The sequence below is a fragment of the Oncorhynchus gorbuscha genome, linkage group LG08, assembly GCF_021184085.1.
Source record: "Oncorhynchus gorbuscha isolate QuinsamMale2020 ecotype Even-year linkage group LG08, OgorEven_v1.0, whole genome shotgun sequence".
In the NCBI taxonomy this organism is placed as follows: domain Eukaryota; kingdom Metazoa; phylum Chordata; class Actinopteri; order Salmoniformes; family Salmonidae; genus Oncorhynchus; species Oncorhynchus gorbuscha.
The window spans coordinates 63,865,827-63,892,316 of NC_060180.1; the positions used below are offsets into that span (position 1 = coordinate 63,865,827).

Genomic DNA, 26,490 nt, shown 5'->3' on the forward strand with positions numbered 1-26,490 from the left:
TTGTATACACAGAAAGTTTGGTATCGTGACTTAATGTGTGACAGGTAAGCTAGGCGTTAGGCTTATGTCCCAATGCACACAGTATGTCATCACAATACATTTTTTTGTGTCATGTTGTGTACAAACTACCATTAGGCTAGCCTGGGTGCCAGTTTGTATCTCTTTTGATAACTCCTTATGGAATTGTCATATTAATGACAGCAATGTTGTTGGCAAGAGTACAAGCAGATATTGGACCCAGGCTACTGTTACTCCTACACATTTCTTTCCCCTTCTAAAATAACTACAGGCTCCTTAACTTTCAAGACATCTTCAGTACTGACATTATTTCTCATGCCACTATTGTGATAGTATATGGTCACTGTGATGGGTTTCAAGCACAATAAATAGACCTGTCATGATTGATAGACTTGGTTTCATACCTTAACATAGCAAAACCACCCACAAAACCTTTACCTCCATTTGACCAATATCAAAGTAACACAAATGAAATAAAATGCCAATAAATTCCCATATAAAATTCTCAGGATTATAATGAAGTCCTTGTTGCTAATGGATTTGGATTGTTCACATTTCCCTTTCTGGCTGCTCACACTATTTAACTTGGCATGTGGCTGTGTCTTAATTTCCTTTGTCCAACGGTTTGTTGGCACCTAGTCTCAGTGGCTGAGCCAAAACTTCATCAACTAGAATCCAAGTTGCAAGTTACTGGTATAAGCAGGGATTGACATTAAGCGTTGCCCTATTGGCTGGGGCGAGTACACTGAGCAGTTGAGCCCGGTCTGAGATTGCTCCATTTGGCCGGTGATAAAACAAACAGCCAAACTGCAAAGAATTCCAGTAGCCTAAAACGTATATTTCTGGTTCCTGATCCAGTACTTATCTTTCTGATTCCTGCCCTACTGTATGTATAGGTGAACGCCAGGCAATATATGGCACTTCTGCCAGTAAAAAGCATTTCACATTTTTGGACAAGCAATCTTCAGCCAACCCAAAAAATACTCCTGACTTGTCAGATGGGCAAACGCCTTTCAGACTTTAAAGTTAATCCCTGTATGAGTAAAGGAAAGTTTGAAATGAGTAAGAATGACAGACTACATTAAAGTGAAAGGGATGTTCTCTGTTCCCTTCTAAATACATAATAAGTACAGTTCCCGCTCAGCCCAGTCAAAACTGTTCGCTGCTCTGGCTCCCCAATGGTGGAACAAACTCCCTCACGACGCCAGGACAGCGGAGTCAATCACCACCTTCCGGAGACACCTGAAACCCCACCTCTTTAAGGAATACTTAGGATAGGATAAAGTAATCCTTCTCACCCCCCCACCACCCCCTTAAACTATTTAGATGCACTATTATAAAGTGGCTGTTCCACTGGATGTCATAAGGTGAATGCACCAATTTGTAAGTCGCTCTGGATAAGAGCGTCTGCTAAATGACTTAAGTGTAAATGTAAATCTACTAAGCAACAGCATCCTTCTAGCTAGTTTCATTAGAGTGGTCTGGGTATGAGATGAGTGTATGTGTGACGTGGGGTAAGCCCACTCATTACAATGTTGATTTTTTTTTCTATTGTATTGTATAGTTTTGTGTCTACAATCCCAAGAATATTAGCCCAGAAGGACTAATGGTTCTTAATAAATAAAGCACTATAATAAATGCAATGTCAAATTTAACTTGTTTTATTCACAGACAGATGGGTGGATTATTTTTTATATGCAACCATGTTAAAGGGGCAATCTGTGATTCCTACGTCCATTCTTAAATGTTTTATTAATGATATGTACCCATTGATTCTTGAAGAATATAACTTATTAATTCCTCATGAGCTTTGTTCAATTACCAAACCTCATCTGTAAGCATGTTTAATTTGTTGCATTGCTTGTTAACAATGTAATAACAGTGTCTAGCCTCAAAACATGGTTAAAACTATCATTTTGATCTCATGGATGGTCAGTCCTTGCATCAATAGCTGTATCTATGAATTTAAAACTGGTTATACTTCTCCAGCCCCATTCCTCAGCTGTTTACCAAAAACTGGGGCAGGGTGGCCACTTTGTTGTTGTTTGAACTGCAGATTGCCCCTTTTATAACAGTAAAGTCACAATTGACATTCCAATTCAAATGGTATGGCACTTAAGAAAGCATTAAAAGACAATCAATTTACCAAGAATTGTATTAGTGTGATTCATTTGCATTCATTCATTTCACTCTGTAATAATACAGTCTCACAAATATTCACTTCCTCCATTTGCAATAACATTATATTTGACAAAAAAAACGACTGACAAATACACCCCAGCTGATTTTCCATGCGGTAGTTCAAGTTCTAGACAGACAATAAGCAACATAAAAGTATTTCGGATAGGTCTTTGCTTCAAGCAAGGAGATACCTAGACATTTGCACAACCGAATGCATTCAACTGAAATGTCTTCTGCATTTAACCCAACCCCTTGGAATCAGAGTTGCCTAAATTGACTTCCACATCATCGGCACCCGGGGAGTAGTTGTTGGGGGTTAACTGCCTTTCTCAAGGGCAGAATAACGACTGATTTTCCACCATGCCAGCTCGACTTGAACCAGCGACCTTTCAGTTATTGGCCCAATGCTCTTAACAGCCCCATGTAACTCCTTCAAGTTTCACAGTGTATACAGAGAAAACTAACTTACTTTTGTTCATGTTAAGCATTGCAAATTAGTAAACGGTTTTCATATTTAAAAACATAACCATAACTAAATAATCAACAATACACTAATAAATATTAAATACATAAATTAATAAACAATAAATAACTAAATAAGTCCCTCAAGGATTCCGCAATCCCAAATTAGAATATTTATACATTTGTCCAATCACTGCACTATTTCCTCATAAAACAGTTAAATCATAAAAATATTATTGCATACAAATGATCCAACACTGCAGTACAAAAAGAGGCCTGGCAATTTCAAATAATCATGCACATTTACAGCATAATATGGTTCAATTTAGCCAAATGTCAACAAATGTTCTCTCGTCAGTGCAGTTTTGCAACAAATTGGACAAAATAATTGCATATTGCCATGCTAAATGACATAATTGCTGCAGCAAAATAAAGCCTTTTTGCTTGCAAATATCACAATAAAATCAGAAATACAGCAAAATGACCTAAAACGAGAGCAACTTTAGAACACTAGACACTGCTAAGTGTATTTGAATAAAACCTATTGCTTCAGTTCTTTAAAGCTCTGAAGTCCTTTCTTTCAGCAGAACACCTGGGTTCACATCACTCGGGTGTGTCTCACTTGCGTTGGCTGACGCCTGCTCAAACACTCTAAAAAAATCTGGCACTTGAAAAGACACCATAGGACAAGGACCTTTGACATTGCTGCACACCAGCCTCTCCAATGAAGCAGTGTTGACGATGTCAAAGCCCACAATCCCTCCGAACGTGCTGGGCATCCAGTATTCCGGCGAGCAAATGGGGTTTCCCAGGAGACCTTTCAGGGAATAAGGGGAGCCCATTTCAATCATAGTCTCCCCGAAGACAGAGTTAGGTCTGGGGCGCTCCACCAGAAGGCCTGGGTACAGCTCCACAGCATCCACTTCCCCATATAGACTCTCCAGCTCCGCAGCCAGCTCTTTCTCTCCTGCAACACCCACAGAACAACAAAGGGTTAATAAATCTAGCCTGCTAGTCACCAATGATGTATATAAACCCTGGATTGCCGAAGCTATGTATTGGCCATTGTAAGGTTTTGAAGCCACCAGCCGGCCATATTGGCACTATCAGTCATCTAGTGTATATATAAGTCATTGCTAGTCACACACGTCTATTAAATCCTTCACTCACAAAATAAAAAGTAAACGAACAACCCACTGGGCACAGACGTCAATTCAACATTGGTTCAACGTAATTTCATTGAACTTACGTGAAAACAACTTGGATTCAACCAGTGTGTGCCCAGTGGAAAGGTGCATGCTATGACAAGTCTGTGTTTTGGTCTTTATAGGAACTCAATGATGCAAGTATAGACACAGTACAGTTGAACCTTGTGTGAATCTCACGTGAGAGTGTAAATGTGTATGTGATTGTTCGTTGAAGATTACATGTGCATACTTTAATAATACACCCGCAGGGTATAATAGGCGGCAGCCACTCCTTGCCCACCCTCTATATCAGCAGCTGCCATGTAGGTAGTAACCATGCCAATAACAAAACAACTGAACCAATCCTGTCGCTTTTTCCAGGCACTACTTCAGTTGCCATGCACCTGTGCTTATTAAATGAAAGCTTTCACCTAGTTAGATTGAGGATAAATAAATAGCAATATTAAAGGGACACTTCAGGATTTTGTCAATTAAGACCTTTATGAGTCAGATGAACTCATGGGGATACCATTTTATGTCTCTGGAAAATGGTATCCACGGGTTCGTTCATCTGACTCTGGGAAAGTAGATGCAGGGCTTCATTGACAAAATACCAAACTATCCATTTAAGATGTTGTGTGTCTCACCTGTGAGATCCTCGAAAGAGGAGTAGGCCCTCATGTTGAAGCGTTTCCTGTAGGCGTTGAGGGACTGGTAACGCATGTCTCTGCTGTGCTCCAGGGCCTTAGCTGCTACGCCCACTACTGAAGGAGGCAGATTACGCCCACCAGCCACCTGGGAACCAATAGGAATCAAGATTCATTAGTGGAGCTGTATCAGGAGTTTGGGAATTGTTCACTTCGGAAGGACTACCACGTCTAACATTAGGAAGGACTACCATGTCTAACATTAGGAAGGACTACCACGTCTACTAACGTTTGACATTGGATGTATACTGAAATTGAAAACACACCATTCCCCAACCAGCTCTGTATATTTGTGCAAAACAGTTGTCACTTAGGCCTCAATGAAATACCATTGCTGTAAGGATGTTCCTGTGTCGAGTGTCCCCACCCCCATTCCCACTACTCGCCATCAGTAGTGTAAAGTACTTAAATAAAAATACTTTAAAGTCCTACTTAAGTAGTTTTTTGGGGTATCTGTACTTTACTATTTATATTTTTGACCATTTTTACTTCAATACATTCCTAAAGAAAAGTATGTACTTTTTACTCCATACATTTTCCCTAAACCCCAAATGTACTCTTCACATTTTGAATGCCCAGCAGGACAGGAAAATGGTCTAATTCACACACTTATCAAGAGAACATCCCTGGTCATCCCTACTGCCTCTGATCTGGTTGACTCACTAAACACATGCTTAATTTGTAAATGATGTCTGAGTGTTGGAGTGTGCCCCTGGCTGTCAGTGAATTTTAAAAAAACAAGAAAATGTGCTGTCTGGTTTGCTTAATATAAGAAATTTGAAATTATTTTTACTTTTGATACTTAAGTATAATTTAGCAAATACATTTACTTTTGATACTTAATATATTTAAAACCAAATACGTTTAGACTTTTACTCAAGTAGAATTTTACTGCGTTATTTTCACTTTTACTTTAGTCATTTTCTATTAAGGTATCTTTACTTTTACTCATGTATGACAATTGGGTACTTTTTCCACAACTGCTTCCCATAGGACCCCAATGTACACTAGACAACTCACCCTTCCAGCGATCTGCTTGGTGAAGGACTCCACCAGGTTGTTGATGCCGTGCTCTGTGACCAGGGAGTTGTTGAAGACAAACTGGGGGTAGGTGTAGGCGCGGCCCTCGATGTTGAAGGTGTCAGGCATTAGTGGGTGCCAGTGGTACAGGGTATTGAACTCAGCTGCAATACGGTTCTGGTACTGGAAGCGCTGGTTGAACAGGAGCTCCGGGTCGAACTTGAGCTGGAAGTGGTAGCCACTCAGGTGCTGGACGTAGTCCTCAATCACTATCTTTATGGTCTCGCCTGCAAGGAAGGAAGGAAAGAAGGAAGTAAGAGAATGCATGAGATGAGGTTAGTGAGCTATTGCTCAATAAATATCTGACACCCACTAAATATAGTGTTTTGATCTGTTTTTCACAGAGCTGTTTTAATCTGTATGCATTGTACGGTTTCTAAAACACTCAAACATTGCCTCACTTTGATCATATATGATTCCCATTATAAGGACCTGAAGGATCTAAGACAGTACAGTAGGCACAGTAGGTGTGTCCAGTTTTAGTACTGATAACTCACCAATTAGGATGAGGCGTGTGGTCTGGAAAATGCGTTCGTCGTCCCATTCGGGATGCTCCTGCATCATGACGTCACAGACGCGGTTGTGCTCTCTCAGCCAGATAGTGGCATACATCATGAGACCGGGGACCAGGCCGAAAAGCTCGTGGCCCACAGCGAAGCGGTGCTCCTCGATCACGTGGGGTGGATAGTGCATCTCGACCCCAACCTCCCTTACCAATGGGGGGTAGACCTCGCCATTCACAACCTGATACTTCAGTTTGCCATTCTTGAACTGCCTCAACTTGTGCTGTCTCTCCAGAGTGTCTCCATAGACATGGTGTAAGTCCACCTGAAACACAGAGGTAAAGAGTGAGTCCAAACATACACTCCAAACCTAGAAGTTAAAGTCAACCATGAAACAAATTGGAAAACTATTTTCATATGACAGACCCACTATTTGTTGTGTATTGTAAATTAGACTTACGCCATGGCCCAAGGCTTTGGTGAAAGCTGGTCCTTTCTTGAAGTCTGATTTGAAGAACTGGTGGGTGAAGTGCTGGGCGAAGAAGGCGAACATGAGATTGGAACCCTGAGGATCCGGAATGAACCGCTTCCTCAACATAACCTTCTCCACCACAAGCTTGGCATCTGGAAGCACGGCTCTTCCTATAAGGAGAAGGAGCGATGTTAGCAAAATACTTGAGGTCCTACCTCAACAAAATATTTATTTGGTTACTAACGACAGTTATAATTGTGTTAATTCGACTGCCCTATAATTCAGCATCATTTTGGAAACTTCAGAAAGCTGTGACTTTCGCCTGCTGGGAATTATTCAGAAACCGGTCTGAAGTTAATTTCTATGGCTTCCATGGTCTTAGAAAAGGAATCCCAAAAGACTGGTTAGGAGAGAGCTCACTTACCTGCAGTTCCCATAGGTGTAGGACAGCCCTTTGGCAATGGGGGAAGGGTCCGTGTATAGTAAGACAGGTTGGAGTAAGCTTCCCAGCTCTTGTAGCCATAATCAGAATTGTAAGTCGGTGGGCTGTCCACCAAATGTGAGCGGGCTATGAAATAGAGAGGCAGAGAGCTACATTATTTCATTTGTTCAGAAACTGAGCTAATAATGTAATCTATTAAATTGAATGTAATACTTCTGACTGAAAAATATTTATCATGTATTTTTTCACTCATATTTCATTAATTTCTTTCTTTATCTCCACCCTTCCCATATCAGTAAATATCATAGTATATAGTATATAGGTATATCCAAATAATACATTGACTCAGCAGTCTTTCATTCATGATCTATCAAAAATGTGATATTATTTCAACTTACATGTCAAGACATAGCTCATGATAGCATTTCTCACAAAACTGATCTTGTTGATGACATTCCACACCCCTTTGTAGTGTGTAAGGAAGTAGTGCACAGTGTTCGGGGCTGGTTTCAATGACATCTTTATCCATGTTAGGAATTCAGCTGCAGAGTGGAGAGGGAATAGGAAATATTTGTAATAACAATATCGAATATTCCTCGTGCATAATGATATACATAATATCGATGGAATTTGTTTTAGACCTCCTAAAAATGTTTCACTTACGAGTTGTGCAGTTCTTTCCATAATATCCAGTTCTTGTGCATTCACACTCATAGTCGTCGAAGCCTTTTGAATTACATAAGCCCCTATTTTCACATGGTTGTGCACAGCAAGGGTCCACTGAAAACATATTGCAAAAGTTTAGAATGCTATACAAAGTTGTATTATTGTATCCATTCATCTCTTTTTTCCATTACAAACATTCGAATTTGTTTTACAGCAATTCAGATAAATCGATACGTTTATGTAAAAGTATCATTCTAAACTCTTATTAATAAGCCATATACAATATCTTCACAGTATAATATATTTATAAGAGTCTCAAAATAAATATTCTCACCTCCTTCGCAGAAATAGATCCAGACGTTAGAGAGCAAAACAACGCAGATTGCTTTATTCATTCCGAAAGATTCTATTGAATCGCAATCCGGTGTAAAATTCCAGCCGACGACAGCTCACACCTTGTGACAGTGATTCTGAAATTCTTGGATGCCTGCTCCATATTTATGTACGACGCTCATTCCAAGCTCTTACGCAAACTATTACGCTAATAAAGTCAGGGGAACCGGCCAGGACCAGGACCAATCATCTTCCTCATGGAGGCATTTGGTCTATTCTGCATCCAGTTAACATTGACATCCACACAGTGTGGTCATTTAAAACAATAAAATACACGTTACAGTGTATTCAATCACTGTAGCCAACATCAGGTTGTTTTCTTTTTTATTATTGTATTGTATAAAGATTGCTAACAAAAGTAACACATTTTCTAAAGACTAATCCAAAATCGATTAGTGAAGGCGCAGGAGACAAAACAAAAAACAGGAAAACGTCTCCACACACTTCTTGTCAGATGTTAATTTCTTACAAAAAGATTTCGTTCAGTCGACCTTCATCAGAGCATATCTCCACAAGCAATAGGGACAGTCTTCCCAAGCAATTACCAGTAAATTAAGGCGATCGTTGTTCATGCAAACTATATATGGACGGTAGGAAGAATTTATTGTAATTTGGCGCCAACATGTGGCCAAATGTGTCATGGTGTTGTAATTACCGACTGACCAGGTTACAAAAAATGTAACTTGTCTTTTACGTCCTTAATAGCTAACCTATTTTATGTTGTTATGTTATTCTTAGTTATTTGAATACTTACTTGGAAGAGTTAGTAACACCTGTTTATGAGTGAAATATTAACTAAACACAACATGCAACAAGTTTCAAAGATTTTACTGAGTTACAGTGCATATAAGGAAATCAGTCAATTGAAATAAATAAATTAGGCCCTAATCTATGGATTTCACATGACTGGGAATACAGATATGCATCTGATGGTAACAGATACCTTAAAAAAACGTTGCCTCACAATGGATCTCGTCACCTTATTTCTGTGTATTCAAATGTGTTGTAGCTTATGCCTGCCCAACCCCACCGCAACCTTGGGGCACTCTGTTCACAACATTATCATCAGCAAACCTCTCTCCCATACAACGCCAAATTCTCTAAAACAATGTTTATGGCGTTGGGTGGGCAACAGCTCTGGTGGACATTCCTGCAGTCAGCATGCAAATTGCACGCTCCCTCAAAACTTGAGACATCTGTAGCATTGTGTTGTGTGACAAAACTGCACATTTTAGATTGGCTTTTTAATTGTCCCCAGCACAAGGTGCACCTTTCTGTTTAATCAGATTATTGATATGCCACACCTGTCAAGTGGATGGATTATCTTGGCAAATGAGAAATGCTCAATAACAGGGATGTAAACAAATTTGGGCACAGTATTTGGGACCAACACTTTACATGTTGCGTTCATATTTTTGTTCAATATAGATCAGGGTTTCCCAAACTCGGGACTGGGGCCCCTCTTGGGTGCACATTTTGTTTTTTTGCCCTAGCAGTACACAACTGATTCAAATAACAAACTCATCCTCAATCTTTGATTAGTTGAATCAGCTGTGTAGGGGGGCAGGACCGAGTTTGGGAAACCCTGATCTAGTGGACTTAAAGGTCCAATGCAGCCGTTTTAATCTCAATATAAAATCCTTTCTGGGTAACAATTAAGTACCTGTTTTTAAGTAAAAGGGTCATAGCTTCTTTTTGTTAGGACTGTCTGGTCGTGGTCTGAGTGGGGAGGGGAAAACTGAAAAGTAGCTGTTATTGACAGAAAGGTTTGAAACTCTCTTTCTTATTGGTCGGTTAATACATTTTCCACTAGGTGTTGAAACGCCACTAGCGTGCACCACCGCTAACTAGCTAGTCATTTCACATCGGCTACACATGCATCCATCATGCCACGTGTCAACATTACAGGTTGGTGGTGGAGGTGTGATGGTGTGGGGTGTGTTTTCATGGCACACATTGGGCACCTTGATAAAAGTGGAGGTACGTTTGAATGCCACCAGATATCTGAACATCATTGCCAATCAAGTGCATCCCTTCATGGCAGCAGTGTACTGTATGTACTTATCTGTATGCACTGTATCTGCAAATAGATTCTTACACACAAATGTGGGAAGCATTGGAGTGGAATTCTTTCAACACCTTGTGGAAACCATGCCCCGACAAATTGAGGCTGTTCTGAGGGCAAAAGGGGGTGTAACTCAATATTAGGAAAGTGTTCCTCTTTTTTAAAACTCAGTGTATATAAAACAAAAAGGAAAATGTGCATTTTAATCATTTAGCAGATGGTTTTATCCAGAGTGAATTAAAGGAGCAATTCGGGTTAAGAGCCTTGCTAATGGGCACATCAGATTTATCACATTTTCAGCTCGGAGAATCGAACTACCTACCTTTCGGTTACCGGTCCTACGCACCTAATGCTAGGCTACCTGCCGCCCTCCATTTTTGACTGCACTGGGCCTTTAAGGTAAGAGAATAAATATTGACTGACAATTTAGGCTACTAATAGTGTTTAACAACAGTATTAGCAGTTAGTAACCTAACGTAAGTGAAACTGAATTTAAAAAATGACACTATTTCTCTCGTTTCTCCTTCATTTTGGAAGAAATTAATTTGTTCAAAACTGTTCAACTATTGTCTTTCTCTCTCTTTGAGTCAACTACTCTCCACATTTTATACACTGCAGTGCTAGCTAGCTGTAGCTGATGCTTTCAGTACTAGATTTATTCTCTGATCCTTTTATTGGGTGGAAAACATGTCAGGTCATGCTGCAAAAGCTCTGATAGACTGGAGGACGTCCTCCAGAAGTTGTGATAATTACTGTGTATGTCTATGGAAGGGGGTGAGCCTTTGTATTGAAGTCAATGTACCCAGAGGAGGACGGAAGCTAGCTGTCCTGCGGCTACACCGAGATGCTACCCTACAGAGTGCTGTTGAGGCTACTGTAAACATTCTTTGCAAAATCGTTTGTTTTAATCAGTTATTTGGTGACATGATTCTATTTAGTATAGTTTTATCTAAAAGGGATAACTTGTTAAATGTTTTACAATTTACATTTTTATGCAATTCACCAACTCTGATGAGCCTCCAATGGTCCACATACTTTTGTATATAATTTTGGTTGAATTTTACCCCTTTTTTCTCCCCAATTTTGTGGTTTCCAATTGTTGTAGTAGCTACTATCTTGTCTCATTGCTACAACTCCCGTACGGGCTCGAGAGAGACGAAGGTTGAAAGTCATGCGTCCTCCGATACACAACCCAACCAGCCATACTGCTTCTTAACACAGCTCACATCCAACCCGGAAGCCAGCCGCACCAATGTGTCGGAGGGTACACCGAGCACCTGGCAACCTTGGTTAGCGCTCACTGCGCCCGGCCCGCGACAGGAGTTGCTGGTGCATGATGAGACAAGGACATCCCTACCGACCAAGCCCTCCCTAACCCGGACGATGCTAGGCCAATTGTGCATGATGGCACAGCTGGCGCTGTAGTACAGCGCCCTTAACCACTGCGCCACCCGGGAGGACCTGGTCCTCAGCATTTTTAACCGCTACGGGATCGGTGTCCCCCACAAGGGACGGTTGAGCTGACATGCGCTAATGTGATAAGCATGACGTTTTAAGTAACAGGAACCTTTCCCAGGACAGCTGAAATTCTTGTTAATCATAACTATCCAATTTACAGTAGCTATTACAGTGAAAGAATATCATGCTATTGTTTCAGGAGAGTGCACAGTTATGTAACAATGGCGCCGGAGAAGAAGGCTGATGTTTTACGTGTCCCCAACCGATTGTGCTTTTTTGTTTGTTTATTTGCGTTGAGTGGAACTTATTTTAAAAACTTATTTTGTACATAATGTTGCTGCTACCATCTCTTATGACCAAAAATAACTTCTGGACATCGGGACTGCGATTACTCACCATGGACCGGCAGAATCCTTATTTTCCTTTAACAAGTCTGACGAGCCCAACGCGAATGATATACTGCTTTCTCGGGAATAGGCCCAGATCCCCGTGATTTGCATGAAGAGGAGGCAGAGAAAATGGGCCAATTAAACCTACACTTCCTTCCATTCTGCTATCAAGCATGCAATCTTTGGAGAATAAAATAGTTTACCTATGCAGAAGATTAAACTACCAACAGGACATTCAAAACTGTAATAACATATGCTTCACAGAGTCGTGGCTGAATGACGACACTATCAACATACAGCTTGCTGGTTGCCCATTGTACTGGCAGGATAGAACAGCGGCGTGTGCTAAGACAAGGGGCGACAGACTTTGTATTTTTGTAAATAACAGCTGGTGCACGATACCTAAGGAAGTCTCAAGCTATTGTTTGCCTGAGGTAGAGTATATCTACCTATAGAGTTTTCATCTGTATTTTTCGTAGCTGTTTACATACCACCACAGACGGGGTCTGGCGCTAAGACAGAATTGAATGAGCTGTATTCCGCCATAAGCAAACAAGAAAATGCTCACCCAGAAGCGACGCTCCTAGTGTCCGGGGACTTTAATGCAGGGAAACTTAAATCAGTTTTACCAAATTTTTACCAGCATATCACATGTACAACCAGGGGGAAAAAAAACTCTAGACCACCTTTACTCCACACACAGAGATGCATACTGCCCTACCAAGTAAAAATGCAGTAACTGCTCATAGCTTGGAACTGCTTTTATTTACCATGGCTTCACAGTAGCTTATTGCAGTTACTGCTAAGATGACCTCCATTTTTCCAAAACACAATACAATAAAGGCAGGATACTTGTCCACATGATAAAGCATGTATTTAATGTAGCAAAAATGACATTAACTCATTTTCAACCAAATTAGGATTTACTGCCTTTTTGCTTGGTAGCATACAAAGTGTCATGTTTTGTCATTTATTATCTTGTCTTGTCCCTGTGCTTCCCATTCTATTCATTTCCCTCTGCTGGTCTTATTAGGTTCTTTCCCTCTTTCTATCCCTCTCTCTCCCCCCTCCCTCTCTCACTCTCTCGCTCTCTCTTCTCTCTATCGTTCCGTTCCTGCTCCCAGCTGTTCCTATTCCCCTAATCAATCATTTAGTCTTCCCACACCTGTTCCCGATCCTTTCCCCTGATTAGAGTCCCTATTTCTTCCTTTGTGTTCCGTTCCTGTCCTGTCGGTTCCTTGTCTAGAATTCACCGTGCTGTGTTTGTGTATCGCCCTGTCGTGTTTTCCTCAGATGCTGCGTGGTGAGCAGTTGTCTGAGTCTGTCTGGTTCAAGTGCCTTCCCGAGGCAACCTGCTGTTCACCTGCTGTTCAAGATCGAGTCTCCAGTTTGTCCTCGTCATTTCGAGTGAAAGTTGTGTTTTTTGTTTGTATTTACTTTACTGGATTAAAGACTCCGTTTTCGCCAAGTCGCTTTTGGGTCCTCTTTCACCTGCATGACAGAAGGAACCGACCAAGGAATGGACCCAGCGACTTCAGACGCTCGTTACACTGCCGTCGAGATCCAGGGAGCCATGCTCGGCAGACACGAGCAGGAATTGTCTGCTGCTCGCCATGCCGTGGAGAACCTGGCCGCTCAGGTTTCCGACCTCTCTGGACAGTTCCAGAGTCTACGTCTCGTGCCACCTGTTACTTCCTGGCCTGCCGAGCCTCCAGAACCTAGGGTTAATAACCCACCTTGCTACTCCGGGCAGCCCACTGAGTGCCGCTCCTTTCTCACGCAGTGTGAGATTGTGTTCTCTCTCAACCCAACACATACTCTAGAGAGAGAGCTCGGGTTGCTTACGTCATTTCACTCCTTACTGGCCGGGCTCGAGAATGGGGCACAGCTATCTGGGAGGCAAGGGCTGATTGCTCTAACAAGTTCCAGAACTTTAAAGAGGAGATGATTCGGGTTTTTGACCGTTCAGTTTTTGGTAGGGAGGCTTCTAGGGCCCTGGCTTCCTTATGCCAAGGTGAACGGTCCATAACGGATTATTCTATTGAGTTTCGCACTCTTGCTGCCTCTAGTGAGTGGAACGAGCCGGCGCTGCTCGCTCGTTTTCTGGAGGGACTCCACGCAGTGGTTAAGGATGAGATTCTCTCCCGGGAGGTTCCTTCAGATGTGGACTCTTTGATTGCTCTCGCCATCCGCATAGAACGACGGGTAGATCTTCGTCACCGGGCTCGTGGAAGAGAGCTCGCATCAACGGTGTTTCCCTGCTCCGCATCGCAACCATCTCCCTCCTCTGGCTCAGAGTCTGAGCCCATGCAGCTGGGAGGGATTCGCATCTCGACTAAGGAGAGGGAACGGAGGATCACCAACCGCCTGTGCCTCTATTGCGGAGTTGCTGGACATTTTGTTAATTCATGTCCAGTAAAAGCCAGAGCTCATCTGTAAGCGGAGGGCTACAGGTGAGCGCAACTACTCAAGTCTCTCCATCAAGATCCTGTACTACTTTGTCGGTCCATCTACGCTGGACCGGTTCGGGTGCTACATGTAGTGCCTTGATAGACTCTGGGGCTGAGGGTTGTTTCATGGACGAAGCATGGGTTCGGAAACATGACATTCCTTTCAGAGAGTTAGAGAAGCCTACGCCCATGTTCGCCTTAGATGGTAGTCATCTTCCCAGTATCAGATTTGAGACACTACCTTTAACCCTCACAGTATCTGGTAACCACAGTGAGACTATTTCTTTTTTGATTTTTCGTTCACCGTTTACACCTGTTGTTTTGGGTCATCCCTGGCTAGTATGTCATAATCCTTCTATTAATTGGTCTAGTAATTCTATCCTATCCTGGAACGTTTCTTGTCATGTGAAGTGTTTAATGTCTGCCATCCCTCCCGTTTCTTCTGTCCCTACTTCTCAGGAGGAACCTGGCGATTTGACAGGAGTGCCGGAGGAATATCATGATCTGCGCACGGTCTTCAGTCGGTCCCGAGCCAACTCCCTTCCTCCTCACCGGTCGTATGATTGTAGTATTGATCTCCTTCCGGGGACCACTCCTCCTCGGGGTAGACTATACTCTCTGTCGGCTCCCGAACGTAAGGCTCTCGAGGATTATTTGTCTGTGTCTCTTGACGCCGGTACCATAGTGCCTTCTTCCTCTCCGGCCGGGGCGGGGTTCTTTTTTGTTAAGAAGAAGGACGGTACTCTGCGCCCCTGCGTGGATTATCGAGGGCTGAATGACATAACGGTTAAGAATCGTTATCCGCTTCCCCTTATGTCATCAGCCTTCGAGATTCTGCAGGGAGCCAGGTGCTTTACTAAGTTGGACCTTCGTAACGCTTACCATCTCGTGCGCATCAGAGAGGGGGACGAGTGGAAAACGGCGTTTAACACTCCGTTAGGGCATTTTGAGTACCGGGTTCTGCCGTTTGGTCTCGCCAATGCGCCAGCTGTTTTTCAGGCATTAGTTAATGATGTTCTGAGAGACATGCTGAACATCTTTGTTTTTGTCTATCTTGACGATATCCTGATTTTTTCTCCGTCACTCGAGATTCATGTTCAGCACGTTCGACGTGTTCTACAGCGCCTTTTAGAGAATTGTCTCTACGTAAAGTCTGAGAAGTGCTCTTTTCATGTCTCCTCCGTTACTTTTCTCGGTTCCGTTATTTCCGCTGAAGGCATTCAGATGGATTCCGCTAAGGTCCAAGCTGTCAGTGATTGGCCCGTTCCAAGGTCACGTGTCGAGTTGCAGCGCTTTTTAGGTTTCGCTAATTTCTATCGGCGTTTCATTCGTAATTTCGGTCAAGTTGCTGCCCCTCTCACAGCTCTTACTTCTGTCAAGACGTGTTTTAAGTGGTCCGGTTCCGCCCAGGGAGCTTTTGATCTTCTAAAAGAACGTTTTACGTCCGCTCCTATCCTCGTTACTCCTGACGTCACTAGACAATTCATTGTCGAGGTTGACGCTTCAGAGGTAGGCGTGGGAGCCATTCTATCCCAGCGCTTCCAGTCTGACGATAAGGTTCATCCTTGCGCTTATTTTTCTCATCGCCTGTCGCCATCTGAGCGCAACTATGATGTGGGTAACCGTGAACTGCTCGCCATCCGCTTAGCCCTAGGCGAATGGCGACAGTGGTTGGAGGGGGCGACCGTTCCTTTTGTCGTTTGGACAGACCATAAGAACCTTGAGTACATCCGTTCTGCCAAACGACTTAATGCCCGTCAAGCTCGTTGGGCGTTGTTTTTCGCTCGTTTCGAGTTTGTGATTTCTTACCGTCCGGGTAGCAAGAACACCAAGCCTGATGCCTTATCCCGTCTGTTTAGTTCTTCTGTGGCTTCTACTGATCCCGAGGGATTCTTCCTTATGGGCGTGTTGTCGGGTTAACAGTCTGGGGAATTGAAAGACAGGTTAAGCAAGCACTCACGCACACTGCGTCGCCGCGCGCTTGTCCTAGTAACCTCCTTTTCGTTCCTGTTTCCACTCGTCTGGCTGTTCTTCAGTGGGCTCACTCTGCCAAGTTAGCTGGTCATCCCGGTGTTCGAGGCACTCTTGCGTCTATTCGCCAGCGCTTTTGGTGGCCGACTCAGGAGCGTGACACGCGCCGTTTCGTGGCTGCTTGTTCGGACTGCGCGCAGACTAAGTCGGGTAACTCTCCTCCTGCCGGTCGTCTCAGACCGCTCCCCATTCCTTCTCGACCATGGTCTCACATCGCCCTAGACTTCATTACCGGTCTGCCTTTGTCTGCGGGGAAGACTGTGATTCTTACGGTTGTCGATAGGTTCTCTAAGGCGGCACATTTCATTCCCCTCGCTAAACTTCCTTCCGCTAAGGAGACGGCACAAATCATTATCGAGAATGTATTCAGAATTCATGGCCTCCCGTTAGACGCCGTTTCAGACAGAGGCCCGCAATTCACGTCACAGTTTTGGCGGGAGTTCTGTCGTTTGATTGGTGCGTCCGTCAGTCTCTCTTCCGGGTTTCATCCCCAGTCTAACGGTCAAGCAGAGAGGGCCAATCAGACGATTGGTCGCATACTACGCAGCCTTTCTTTCAGAAACCCTGCGTCTTGGGCAGAACAGCTCCCCTGGGCAGAATACGCTCACAATTCGCTTCCTTCGTCTGCTACCGGGTTATCTCCGTTTCAGAGTAGTCTGGGTTACCAGCCTCCTCTGTTCTCATCCCAGCTTGCCGAGTCCAGCGTTCCCTCCGCTCAAGCGTTTGTCCAACGTTGTGAGCGCACCTGGAGGAGGGTGAGGTCTGCACTTTGCCGTTACAGGGCACAGACTGTGAGAGCCGCCAATAAACGCAGGATTAAGAGTCCAAGGTATTGTTGCGGCCAGAGAGTGTGGCTTTCCACTCGCAACCTTCCTCTTACGACAGCTTCTCGTAAGTTGACTCCGCGGTTCATTGGTCCGTTCCGTGTCTCCCAGGTCGTCAATCCTGTCGCTGTGCGACTGCTTCTTCCGCGACATCTTCGTCGCGTCCATCCTGTCTTCCATGTCTCCTGTGTCAAGCCCTTTCTTCGCACCCCGTTCGTCTTCCCTCCCCCTCCCGTCCTTGTCGAGAGCGCACCTATTTACAAGGTACATAAGATCATGGACATGCGTTCTCGGGGACGGGGTCACCAATACTTAGTGGATTGGGAGGGTTACGGTCCTGAGGAGAGGAGTTGGGTTCCGTCTCGGGACGTGCTGGACCGTTCACTCATTGATGATTTCCTCCGTTGCCGCCAGGATTCCTCCTCGAGTGCGCCAGGAGGCGCTCGGTGAGTGGGGGGTACTGTCATGTTTTGTCATTTATTATCTTGTCTTGTCCCTGTGCTTCCCATTCTATTCGTTTCCCTCTGCTGGTCTTATTAGGTTCTTTCCCTCTTTCTATCCCTCTCTCTCCCCCTCCCTCTCTCACTCTCTCGCTCTCTCTTCTCTCTATCGTTCCGTTCCTGCTCCCAGCTGTTCCTATTCCCCTAATCAATCATTTAGTCTTCCCACACCTGTTCCCGATCCTTTCCCTGATTAGAGTCCCTATTTCTTCCTTTGTGTTCCGTTCCTGTCCTGTCGGTTCCTTGTCTAGAATTCACCGTGCTGTGTTTGTGTATCGCCCTGTCGTGTCGTGTTTTCCTCAGATGCTGCGTGGTGAGCAGTTGTCTGAGTCTGTCTGGTTCAAGTGCCTTCCCGAGGCAACCTGCTGTTCACCTGCTGTTCAAGATCGAGTCTCCAGTTTGTCCTCGTCATTTCGAGTGAAAGTTGTGTTTTTTGTTTGTATTTACTTTACTGGATTAAAGACTCCGTTTTCGCCAAGTCGCTTTTGGGTCCTCTTTCACCTGCATGACACAAAGCTCTCCCCCTTCCTCCATTTGGCAAATCTGACCATAATTCTATCCTCCTGATTCCTGCTTTCGCTCAATATGGAAGTGGTCAGATGATGCGGATTGTACGCTACAAGATGGTATTGCTAGCACAGACTGGAATATGTTCCGGGATTCATCCAATGGCATTGAGGAGTATACCACATCAGTCATAGGCTACTTCAATAAGCGCATCGATGACGTCGTCTCCACAGTGACAGTACGTACATATCCCAACTAGAAGCCATGAATTAGTGGTCCTTCTGTAGCTCAGTTGGTAGAGCATGGCGCTTGTAACGCCAGGGTAGTGGGTTCGATTCCCGGGACCACCCATACATAGAATGTATGCACACATGACTGTAAGTCGCTTTGGATAAAAGCGTCTGATAAATGGCATATATTATAATTACAGGCAACATCCACATCGGGCTAAAGGCTAGAGCTGCCACTTTCAAGGAGTGGGATACCTATCCGGACGCTTATAAGAAATCCTGCTATGCCAGACGAACCATAAAACAAGCAAAGCGTCAAATACAGGAGTAAGATTAAATCCTACTACACCGGCTCTGACCCTTGTCGGATGTGGCAGGGCTTGAAAACTATTACGGATTAGAAAGGGAAACCCAGATGCAAGCTGCCCAGTGACGCAAGCCTACCAGACGAGCTAAATGCTTTTATGCTCGCTTTGAGGCAAGCAACACTGAAGCATGCATGAGAGCACCAGCTGTTCTGGATGACTGTGTGATAACGCTCTCGGTAGCCAATGTGAGCAAGACCTTCAAACAGGTCAACATTCACAAAGCCGCGTGGCCAGATGTATTACCAGGACGTGTACTCAAAGCATGCGCGGACCAACTGGCAAGTGTCTTCACTGATATTTTCAACATCTCCCTGACTGAGTCGGTAATACCTACATGTTTCAAGCAGAACACCATAGTCCCTGTGCCCAAGGAAGCGAAGATAACCTGTCTAAATGATTACCGCCCTGTAGCACTCACGTCTGTAGCCATGAAGTGCTTTGAAAGGCTGATCATGGCTCACATCAACAGCATCCTCCCGGATACACTAGACCCACTCCAATTCGCATACCGCACCAACAGATCCACAGATGACGCAATCTCAATCGCACTCCACACTGCCCTTTCCCACCTGGACAAAAGGAACACCTATTTGAGAATGCTGTTCATTGACTACAACTCAGCGTTCAACACCATAGTTCCCACGAAGCTCATCAAGTAAGGACCCTGGGACTAAACACCTCCCTCTGCAACTGGATCCTAGACTTCCTGACGGGCCACCCCCCAAGTGGTAAGGGTAGGCAACAATGCGTCTGCCATGCTGATCCTCAACACGGGGCCCCTCGGGTGTGTACTTAGTCCCTGTTCACCCATGACTGCGTGGCCAAACACAACTCCAACACCATCATTAAGTTTGCCGACGACACAACAGTGGTAGGCCTGGTCAACAGGCAACATTGAGACTGCCTATAGGGAGGAGGTCAGAGAACTGGGAGTGTGGTGCCAGGACAACAGCCTCTCCCTCAATGTGGCAAAACAAAGGAGCTGATCGTGGACTACAGGAAAAGGCTGGCCAAATAGGATCCCATTAACATCAACGGAGCTGTAGTGGAGCGGGTCGAGAGTTTCAAGTGCCTTGGTGTCCACATCCCCAATGATCTATTATGGTCCAAACACACCAAGACAGTCGTGAAGAGGGCACGACAAAACCTTTTCCTCCTCAGGAGACTGAAAAGATTTGGCATGGGTCACCAGATCCTCAAAAAGTTCTACAGCTGCACCAATTGAGAGCATCCTGACCGGTTGCATCACCACCTGGTATGGCAACTGCTCGGCATCTGACCGTAAGGCGGTACAGAGGGTAGTGTGTACGGCCCAGTACATCACTGGGGCCAAGCATCCTGCAATCCAGGACATATATAATAGGCGGTGTCAGAGGAAAGTCCATAAAATTGTCAGAGACTCCAGTCACCCAAGTCATAGACTGTTTTCGCTGCTAATGCACGGCAAGCGGTACCGGAGCGCCAAGTCTAGGACCAGAAGGCTCCTTAACAGATTCTACACCCAAGCCATAAGATTGCTGAACAATTAATCAAATGGCCACCGGACAATTACATTGACCCCCCCATTTGTTCTGTAAACTGCTGTTACTCGCGGTTTATTATCTATGCATAGTCACTTCACCCCTACCTACATGTACAAATTACCTCTAACCTGTACCCCCGCACACTGACTTCGGTACCGGTACCCCAGGTATATAGCCTCGTTATTGTTATGTTATTGTGTTATTTTTTTAAAACTTGAGTTTATTTGGTAAATATTTTCTTAACTCTTCTTGACCTGCGCTGTTGGTTAAGGGCTTGTAAGTAAGCATTTCAAGGTAAGGTCTACACTTGTATTTGGCGCATGTGAAAAATAAAGTTTGATTTGATTTTTTAAACAGTTTTGTTCCATGAGTGCATCTGTTGTACATGACTAATCAAATGACCTGTGAAGTCAGTTAGAAGTGTCAGCAGGGATGGAAATTAAGCTAGCCCGAGGCTAGTACTTTTCAGACTGGGCTAGTAGACAATATGCCTGACACATTAGTGAAATTTTGCCTTTACAAACATTGCATGCCACAGATTTAAGACCTGAATGTAGAAATTGTGGTCTGCTAGCCAGTGCCAAAAAAATGCTTATATTTACATCCTTGCATGTCATTCCCTTTCAGACGATTCCCCTGTCACTGTTGGGCCTCCTCAGTGACCTTACAGCTGACAGTTTTAACTTTCCTCTTGAGAATTAGAATCAGAAGTATAGTCATATAGCTCATCGCAATACTATATCTCTTCAGGGCAAATGTTACCATAGACTGTCCTGATTATCTAGTTGAGCATTCCAGATAATTCCTCCATCCCAGCAGAAATGTCCCATCCACTTAGTAGGATTTTAGATGTGCAGATAGACCAAAGCCCAGTCTATTCTACCGTTAATATAGTCACGTCTGTGGGTTATGGCATTTTAATATAGATGTTACCATTTTAGTAATCAACTTAGCTAGTAAAAGTATTAAAAAAGTGTCTTTCAGATGGGCAGAAACTAAGTGACAACACTATGGTCTGTAGCTGCCATTTTCTGGTGGGAAAGAGAAATGGCCCCGTATTTACCGGAAAAGGTAGCTCATCCACCATGACAGAAGAGGAAGATCCAGACTGTTGATTGGGAAACAATAACAAACAAGGAGGAATGAGGATTGGGTGTTGAGTATGATAAACAATGTGTTTTCTGTCCAGATATAGATGGTGATACAGCTTTGAAAAAGACCTACCACTGACCAAATTTCAGTCCAACAGGAGTGCATCCCTCAGGCCATGCTGTGCATGGACATCCTGTGCCAGTGTGATACGGTTATGGAGACTACAGCAGATTGAGCCTTACAGACAGGTCAGTAACTCATCAAATATGATACAATATTGTGTAAAAAACTGAATTTGTAGATGCATCGTCATTTTTACTTTACGTTCCCTTCTCCCCATTCTTTAGACATGAGGAGTTACATGACGAACATCAGGCTCACCCCACGAGAAGCAGTCCATGATCAATGCCACTCCCAGCATGGAGATCTGCTGGAAGTGATGTCTTACACTCAGAGTGAGAGAGTACATCAGTTAAACATCACAGATATAAATCCCCACTGTGCCCATGATAAAATGCAATGTGAATTGTGTTGTACTACTGAATGAAACTGATGTACTCAGACCAGCCTTTGATTGAACTTATGTTAACTACATTACTTTATTTGGCTGCTTTGACCAAAACATTAATGTAATATAACCTATTCTAGGAGCCTATTGTTTGTGTATGATCTTTATTAATTGTTCACTTGTTTTTCAACAAAATTAGGTACAGGCAGGGATGACGGGACTTCAGCAAGTAAGACATATTCTGAGAGCCTAGTGTGTGTGTAACATAACCTATTCTGAGAGCCTTGTCACGCCCAGGGGGCAGGGTTCAGACCCTGGGCCCCGAGCTTAGTGATGAGCTTGGAGAGCACTATGGTGTTAAAGGCTGAGCTGAACAGTATTCTTACATAGGTATTCCTCTTGTCCAGATGGGATAGGGGAGTGTGCAGTGCGATGGCGTCATCTGAGTACATTTTACATTTACATTTAAGTCATTTAGCAGACGCTCTTATCCAGAGCGACTTACAAATTGGTGCATTCACCTTATGACATCCAGTGGGACAGTCACTTAACAATAGTGCATCTAAAACTTAGGGGGGGTGAGAGGGATTACTTATCCTATCCTAGGTATTCCTTAAAGAGGTGGGGTTTCAGGTGTCTCCGGAAGGTGGTGATTGACTCCGCTGTCCTGGCGTCGTGAGGGAGTTTGTTCCACCATTGGGGGCCAGGGCAGCGAACAGTTTTGACTGGGCTGAGCGGGAGCTGTACTTCCTCAGTGGTAGGGAGGCGAGCAGGCCAGAGGTGGATGAACGCAGTGCCCTTGTTTGGGTGTAGGGCCTGATCAGAGCCTGGAGGTACTGAGGTGCCGTTCCCCTCACAGCTCCGTAGGCAAGCACCATGGTCTTGTAGCGGATGCGAGCTTCAACTGGAAGCCAGTGGAGAGAACGGAGGAGCGGGGTGACGTGAGAGAACTTGGGAAGGTTGAACACCAGACGGGCTGCGGCGTTCTGGATGAGTTGAAGGGGTTTAATGGCACAGGCAGGGAGCCCAGCCAACAGCGAGTTGCAGTAATCCAGACGGGAGATGACAAGTGCCTGGATTAGGACCTGCGCCGCTTCCTGTGTGAGGCAGGGTCGTACTCTGCGGATGTTGTAGAGCATGAACCTACAGGAACGGGCCACCGCCTTGATGTTGGTTGAGAACGACAGGGTGTTGTCCAGGATCACGCCAAGGTTCTTGGCGCTCTGGGAGGAGGACACAATGGAGTTGTCAACCGTGATGGCGAGATCATGGAACGGGCAGTCCTTCCCCGGGAGGAAGAGCAGCTCCGTCTTGCCGAGGTTCAGCTTGAGGTGGTGATCCGTCATCCACACTGATATGTCTGCCAGACATGCAGAGATGCGATTCGCCACCTGGTCATCAGAAGGGGGAAAGGAGAAGATTAATTGTGTGTCGTCTGCATAGCAATGATAAGAGAGACCATGTGAGGTTATGACAGAGCCAAGTGACTTGGTGTATAGCGAGAATAGGAGAGGGCCAAGAACAGAGCCCTGGGGGACACCAGTGGTGAGAGCGCGTGGTGAGGAGACAGATTCTCGCCACGCCACCTGGTAGGAGCGACCTGTCAGGTAGGACGCAATCCAAGCGTGGGCCGCGCCGGAGATGAGTCTCATAAAAGGGTCTGAATACTTATGTACTAAAGTATTTAAGTTTATTTTATTTTTTATAAATTAGCTAACATTTCTACAAACCTGTCTTTGCTTTGTTATTGTGGGGTATTGTGTGTAGATCATAATTTGTATTTATTTAAATACTTTTCAGAATAAGGATGTGCAAAGTAACAAAATGTGAAAAATGTCAAGGGGTCTGAATACTTTCCTAATGCACTGTATCCCAGTCCGCTTAATCAAAACAGTCTTGAAGCATAGATTCAGATTGGTCAACCCAACGTTGAATGGTCCTTACCATGGGTACTTTCTGTTTAAGCTTGTGCCTATAAGAGGTGAGGAGCAGAATGGAGGCGAGATCTGATTTGCCAAAGGGAGGGTGGGGGAGGGCCTTTTAGCCGAACCGAAAGGGGGAGTAGCAATGGTCAAGAGTTCTCGATGAGCGAGTGGCGCAGGAGATGTGTTGATAAAACTTTGGTAATGTTTTCCTCAGATTTGTTTTATTAAAGTCCCCAGCTACAATAAATGTTGCCTCAGTATATGCGGTTTACAGTTTGCACAAAATCCAGTGTAGTTCCTTGAGAGCCATTGCGATGTCGGCTTGAGGGGGATTATACACGGCTGTGACGATGACCGAAGAGAATTCTTTCGGGAGGTAATGCGGTCTGTACTTGATGGTGAGCTATTCCAGATCGGGAGAACAAAAGGACTTCAGTTCCTGTATGTTACCACAATCACACCACAAGTAGTTAAACATAAACCCTACACCTCCAACTTTCTTTTTCCTGGAGAGTTATTTTTCTGTATGGAGAAGCCCGCTGGCTGTATGGACAAGGACAGTATATCTGGATAGAGCCATGATTCCGTGAAACAGAGTATGTTACAGTTCCTGATGTCTCACTGGAAGGAGATCCTCACCCTGAGCTTGTCTACTTAATTGTCCAAGCACTGAACATTAGCGAGTAATATACTCGGAAGCGGTGGGTGGTATGCACGCCTCCTGAGTTGGACTAAAAGCCCACTTTGTATTCCTCTTCTTGACGGCATCTTGGAGCAGCCCCTAGGACGAGTGGAATTGCCTCAAGGACTACAAACAAAGGAACCAATTCACAAAAGTCTAATTTCTGGTCCAGTGACCACTGATGTAAGTTATTTTTCGCATGTAGGTAATAATGCAAAAATCTTTCTGAGCAAATAATAATAACACTACGCAAAACAAAATACTGCTAAGTTAGCTATGAACAGGGTGACCATATCTGTTGGGGCCATCTTGTTTCAACATTATGAAGAATGGCAACACTGCCATGTTGACCTGAGCCTTGCTGTTGGAAAACCACATTAATGTCCGACTTTCAGCTATCGCACATGCAGTCGGTTGCTTTCCCCTTACCACTCAAACGTGCCCAATGGGGACACACTCTTTTCACGCCATTTTGCCAGATGGGTAGTGCTATACGTCATGGTGAACGTGGGTTTCAATGTTCAAGGACCATAGAATTAGGAATTATAATAATTTAATAGGATCTCTATGGCACATTCAACCGAGAACCCTCCGCCTTGGATCTCATTCATAACTTTTTCACCGACATCGCTATGGTGGGTTTATACATTATAGTTTACAATTGCACTTTCATATTAGTACATACAGTAATTATGCTTTATTTGAACTAATGATTGGTATCTACCAAGTTACCAATTGGTATCTTCTAAGTGGCTGAACCAGTTTTCCCAAAAGTGAACGATGTGTAACGTCAAGTTTTGCTTGCTAGCCAACCTACAACATCATTGTCGCTATCAAGCCAATCTTGATGATGGTCAGTCCATTTGCCTTCAAGTGTAAAGGTGGTGGGGAACATTGTCAAGCAGTGCACAAAGAAGAGCATGTCAGTAAACGAGTCCAATACCACACAAGCTGCTAGTGTGCAGGAAATCTAGCATCCTCGGTTGCTAAGAACCAGGCAATTCGGGGGAAATCTATAGGCTTATGTGACAGGTTTCTTGAGCATGTAGTGGGCAAATGTCCAGATGTAGATCTCAAGAATTGGGTGGGGGGGTTGCCGTAAACTGTTTGCTGGATACCGGGAGCCAAGTCAGCACGATCCATGAGTCATTCTTCAGAGAACACTTATTAGGGGAAGAGGAAGACATGCTTTCTACAGCAGGATGGCTTAAGATAACAGCAGCTAACGGGTTGGACATTCCTTACCTAGGTTACCTTGGGTTAGACGTAGAGACCATGGGGATAACTTTACCCAGGTGTGGGTTCCTGGTAGTCAAAGATCCTCCGCAGTCACAGACTACAGTACCAGGTCTCCTTGGAATTAATATCATCAGTAGATGTAGACAACTAGTCCATGCGTTGGATTCTGATTAGAGAGAATCCTTTCAGCGAGTACTATCAAGCCAATCTACTGAGCTTACTTGAATGAAATATATGAAACTAATCAACAAGATTGCATTTCACCGCGATTGGTTAGTCAACATGCAATAATACCTTTATACTGTTAATCACTGAATTATTTGTGTTTAGATTAAGAAGATCCTATTAACTGAGCTTACCCTTTCCCCCCTCCCTATTCAGTGATGGGGATGTGAACTTTAAAACAATGCAAACCAATACTTTAGTTCAGTATGATCAATGATACATTGAGTTGTAGACCTACCTGTAGTAGGACTTGCTGCAAGCTGTACGTGTGTGAGCTTCTCTCTCTCTCTCTCTCTCTCTCTCTCTCTCCCCCCAATGTGATGAATTTTCTTTTTTAAAACGTTTGGTATCGGCGTTGCTGGC

At 44.2% G+C, this 26,490-nt stretch overlaps 1 protein-coding gene across 1 annotated transcript; it reads right to left on the minus strand.

Annotated features, from left to right (window-relative positions):
* Positions 1-2,155: 2,155 nt before the first annotated feature.
* On the minus strand, positions 2,156-8,206 carry LOC124041979 (prostaglandin G/H synthase 2-like). Its single transcript, XM_046360205.1, has 9 exons — positions 8,053-8,206; positions 7,716-7,832; positions 7,451-7,594; positions 7,035-7,178; positions 6,599-6,780; positions 6,133-6,463; positions 5,576-5,862; positions 4,496-4,643; positions 2,156-3,628 (listed from the first exon to the last, which is right to left on the minus strand). Exons 1-9 carry the CDS (start codon positions 8,111-8,113, stop codon positions 3,219-3,221), a joined length of 1,824 nt encoding a protein of 607 aa, XP_046216161.1. The 5' UTR covers positions 8,114-8,206; the 3' UTR covers positions 2,156-3,218.
* Positions 8,207-26,490: the final 18,284 nt, after the last annotated feature.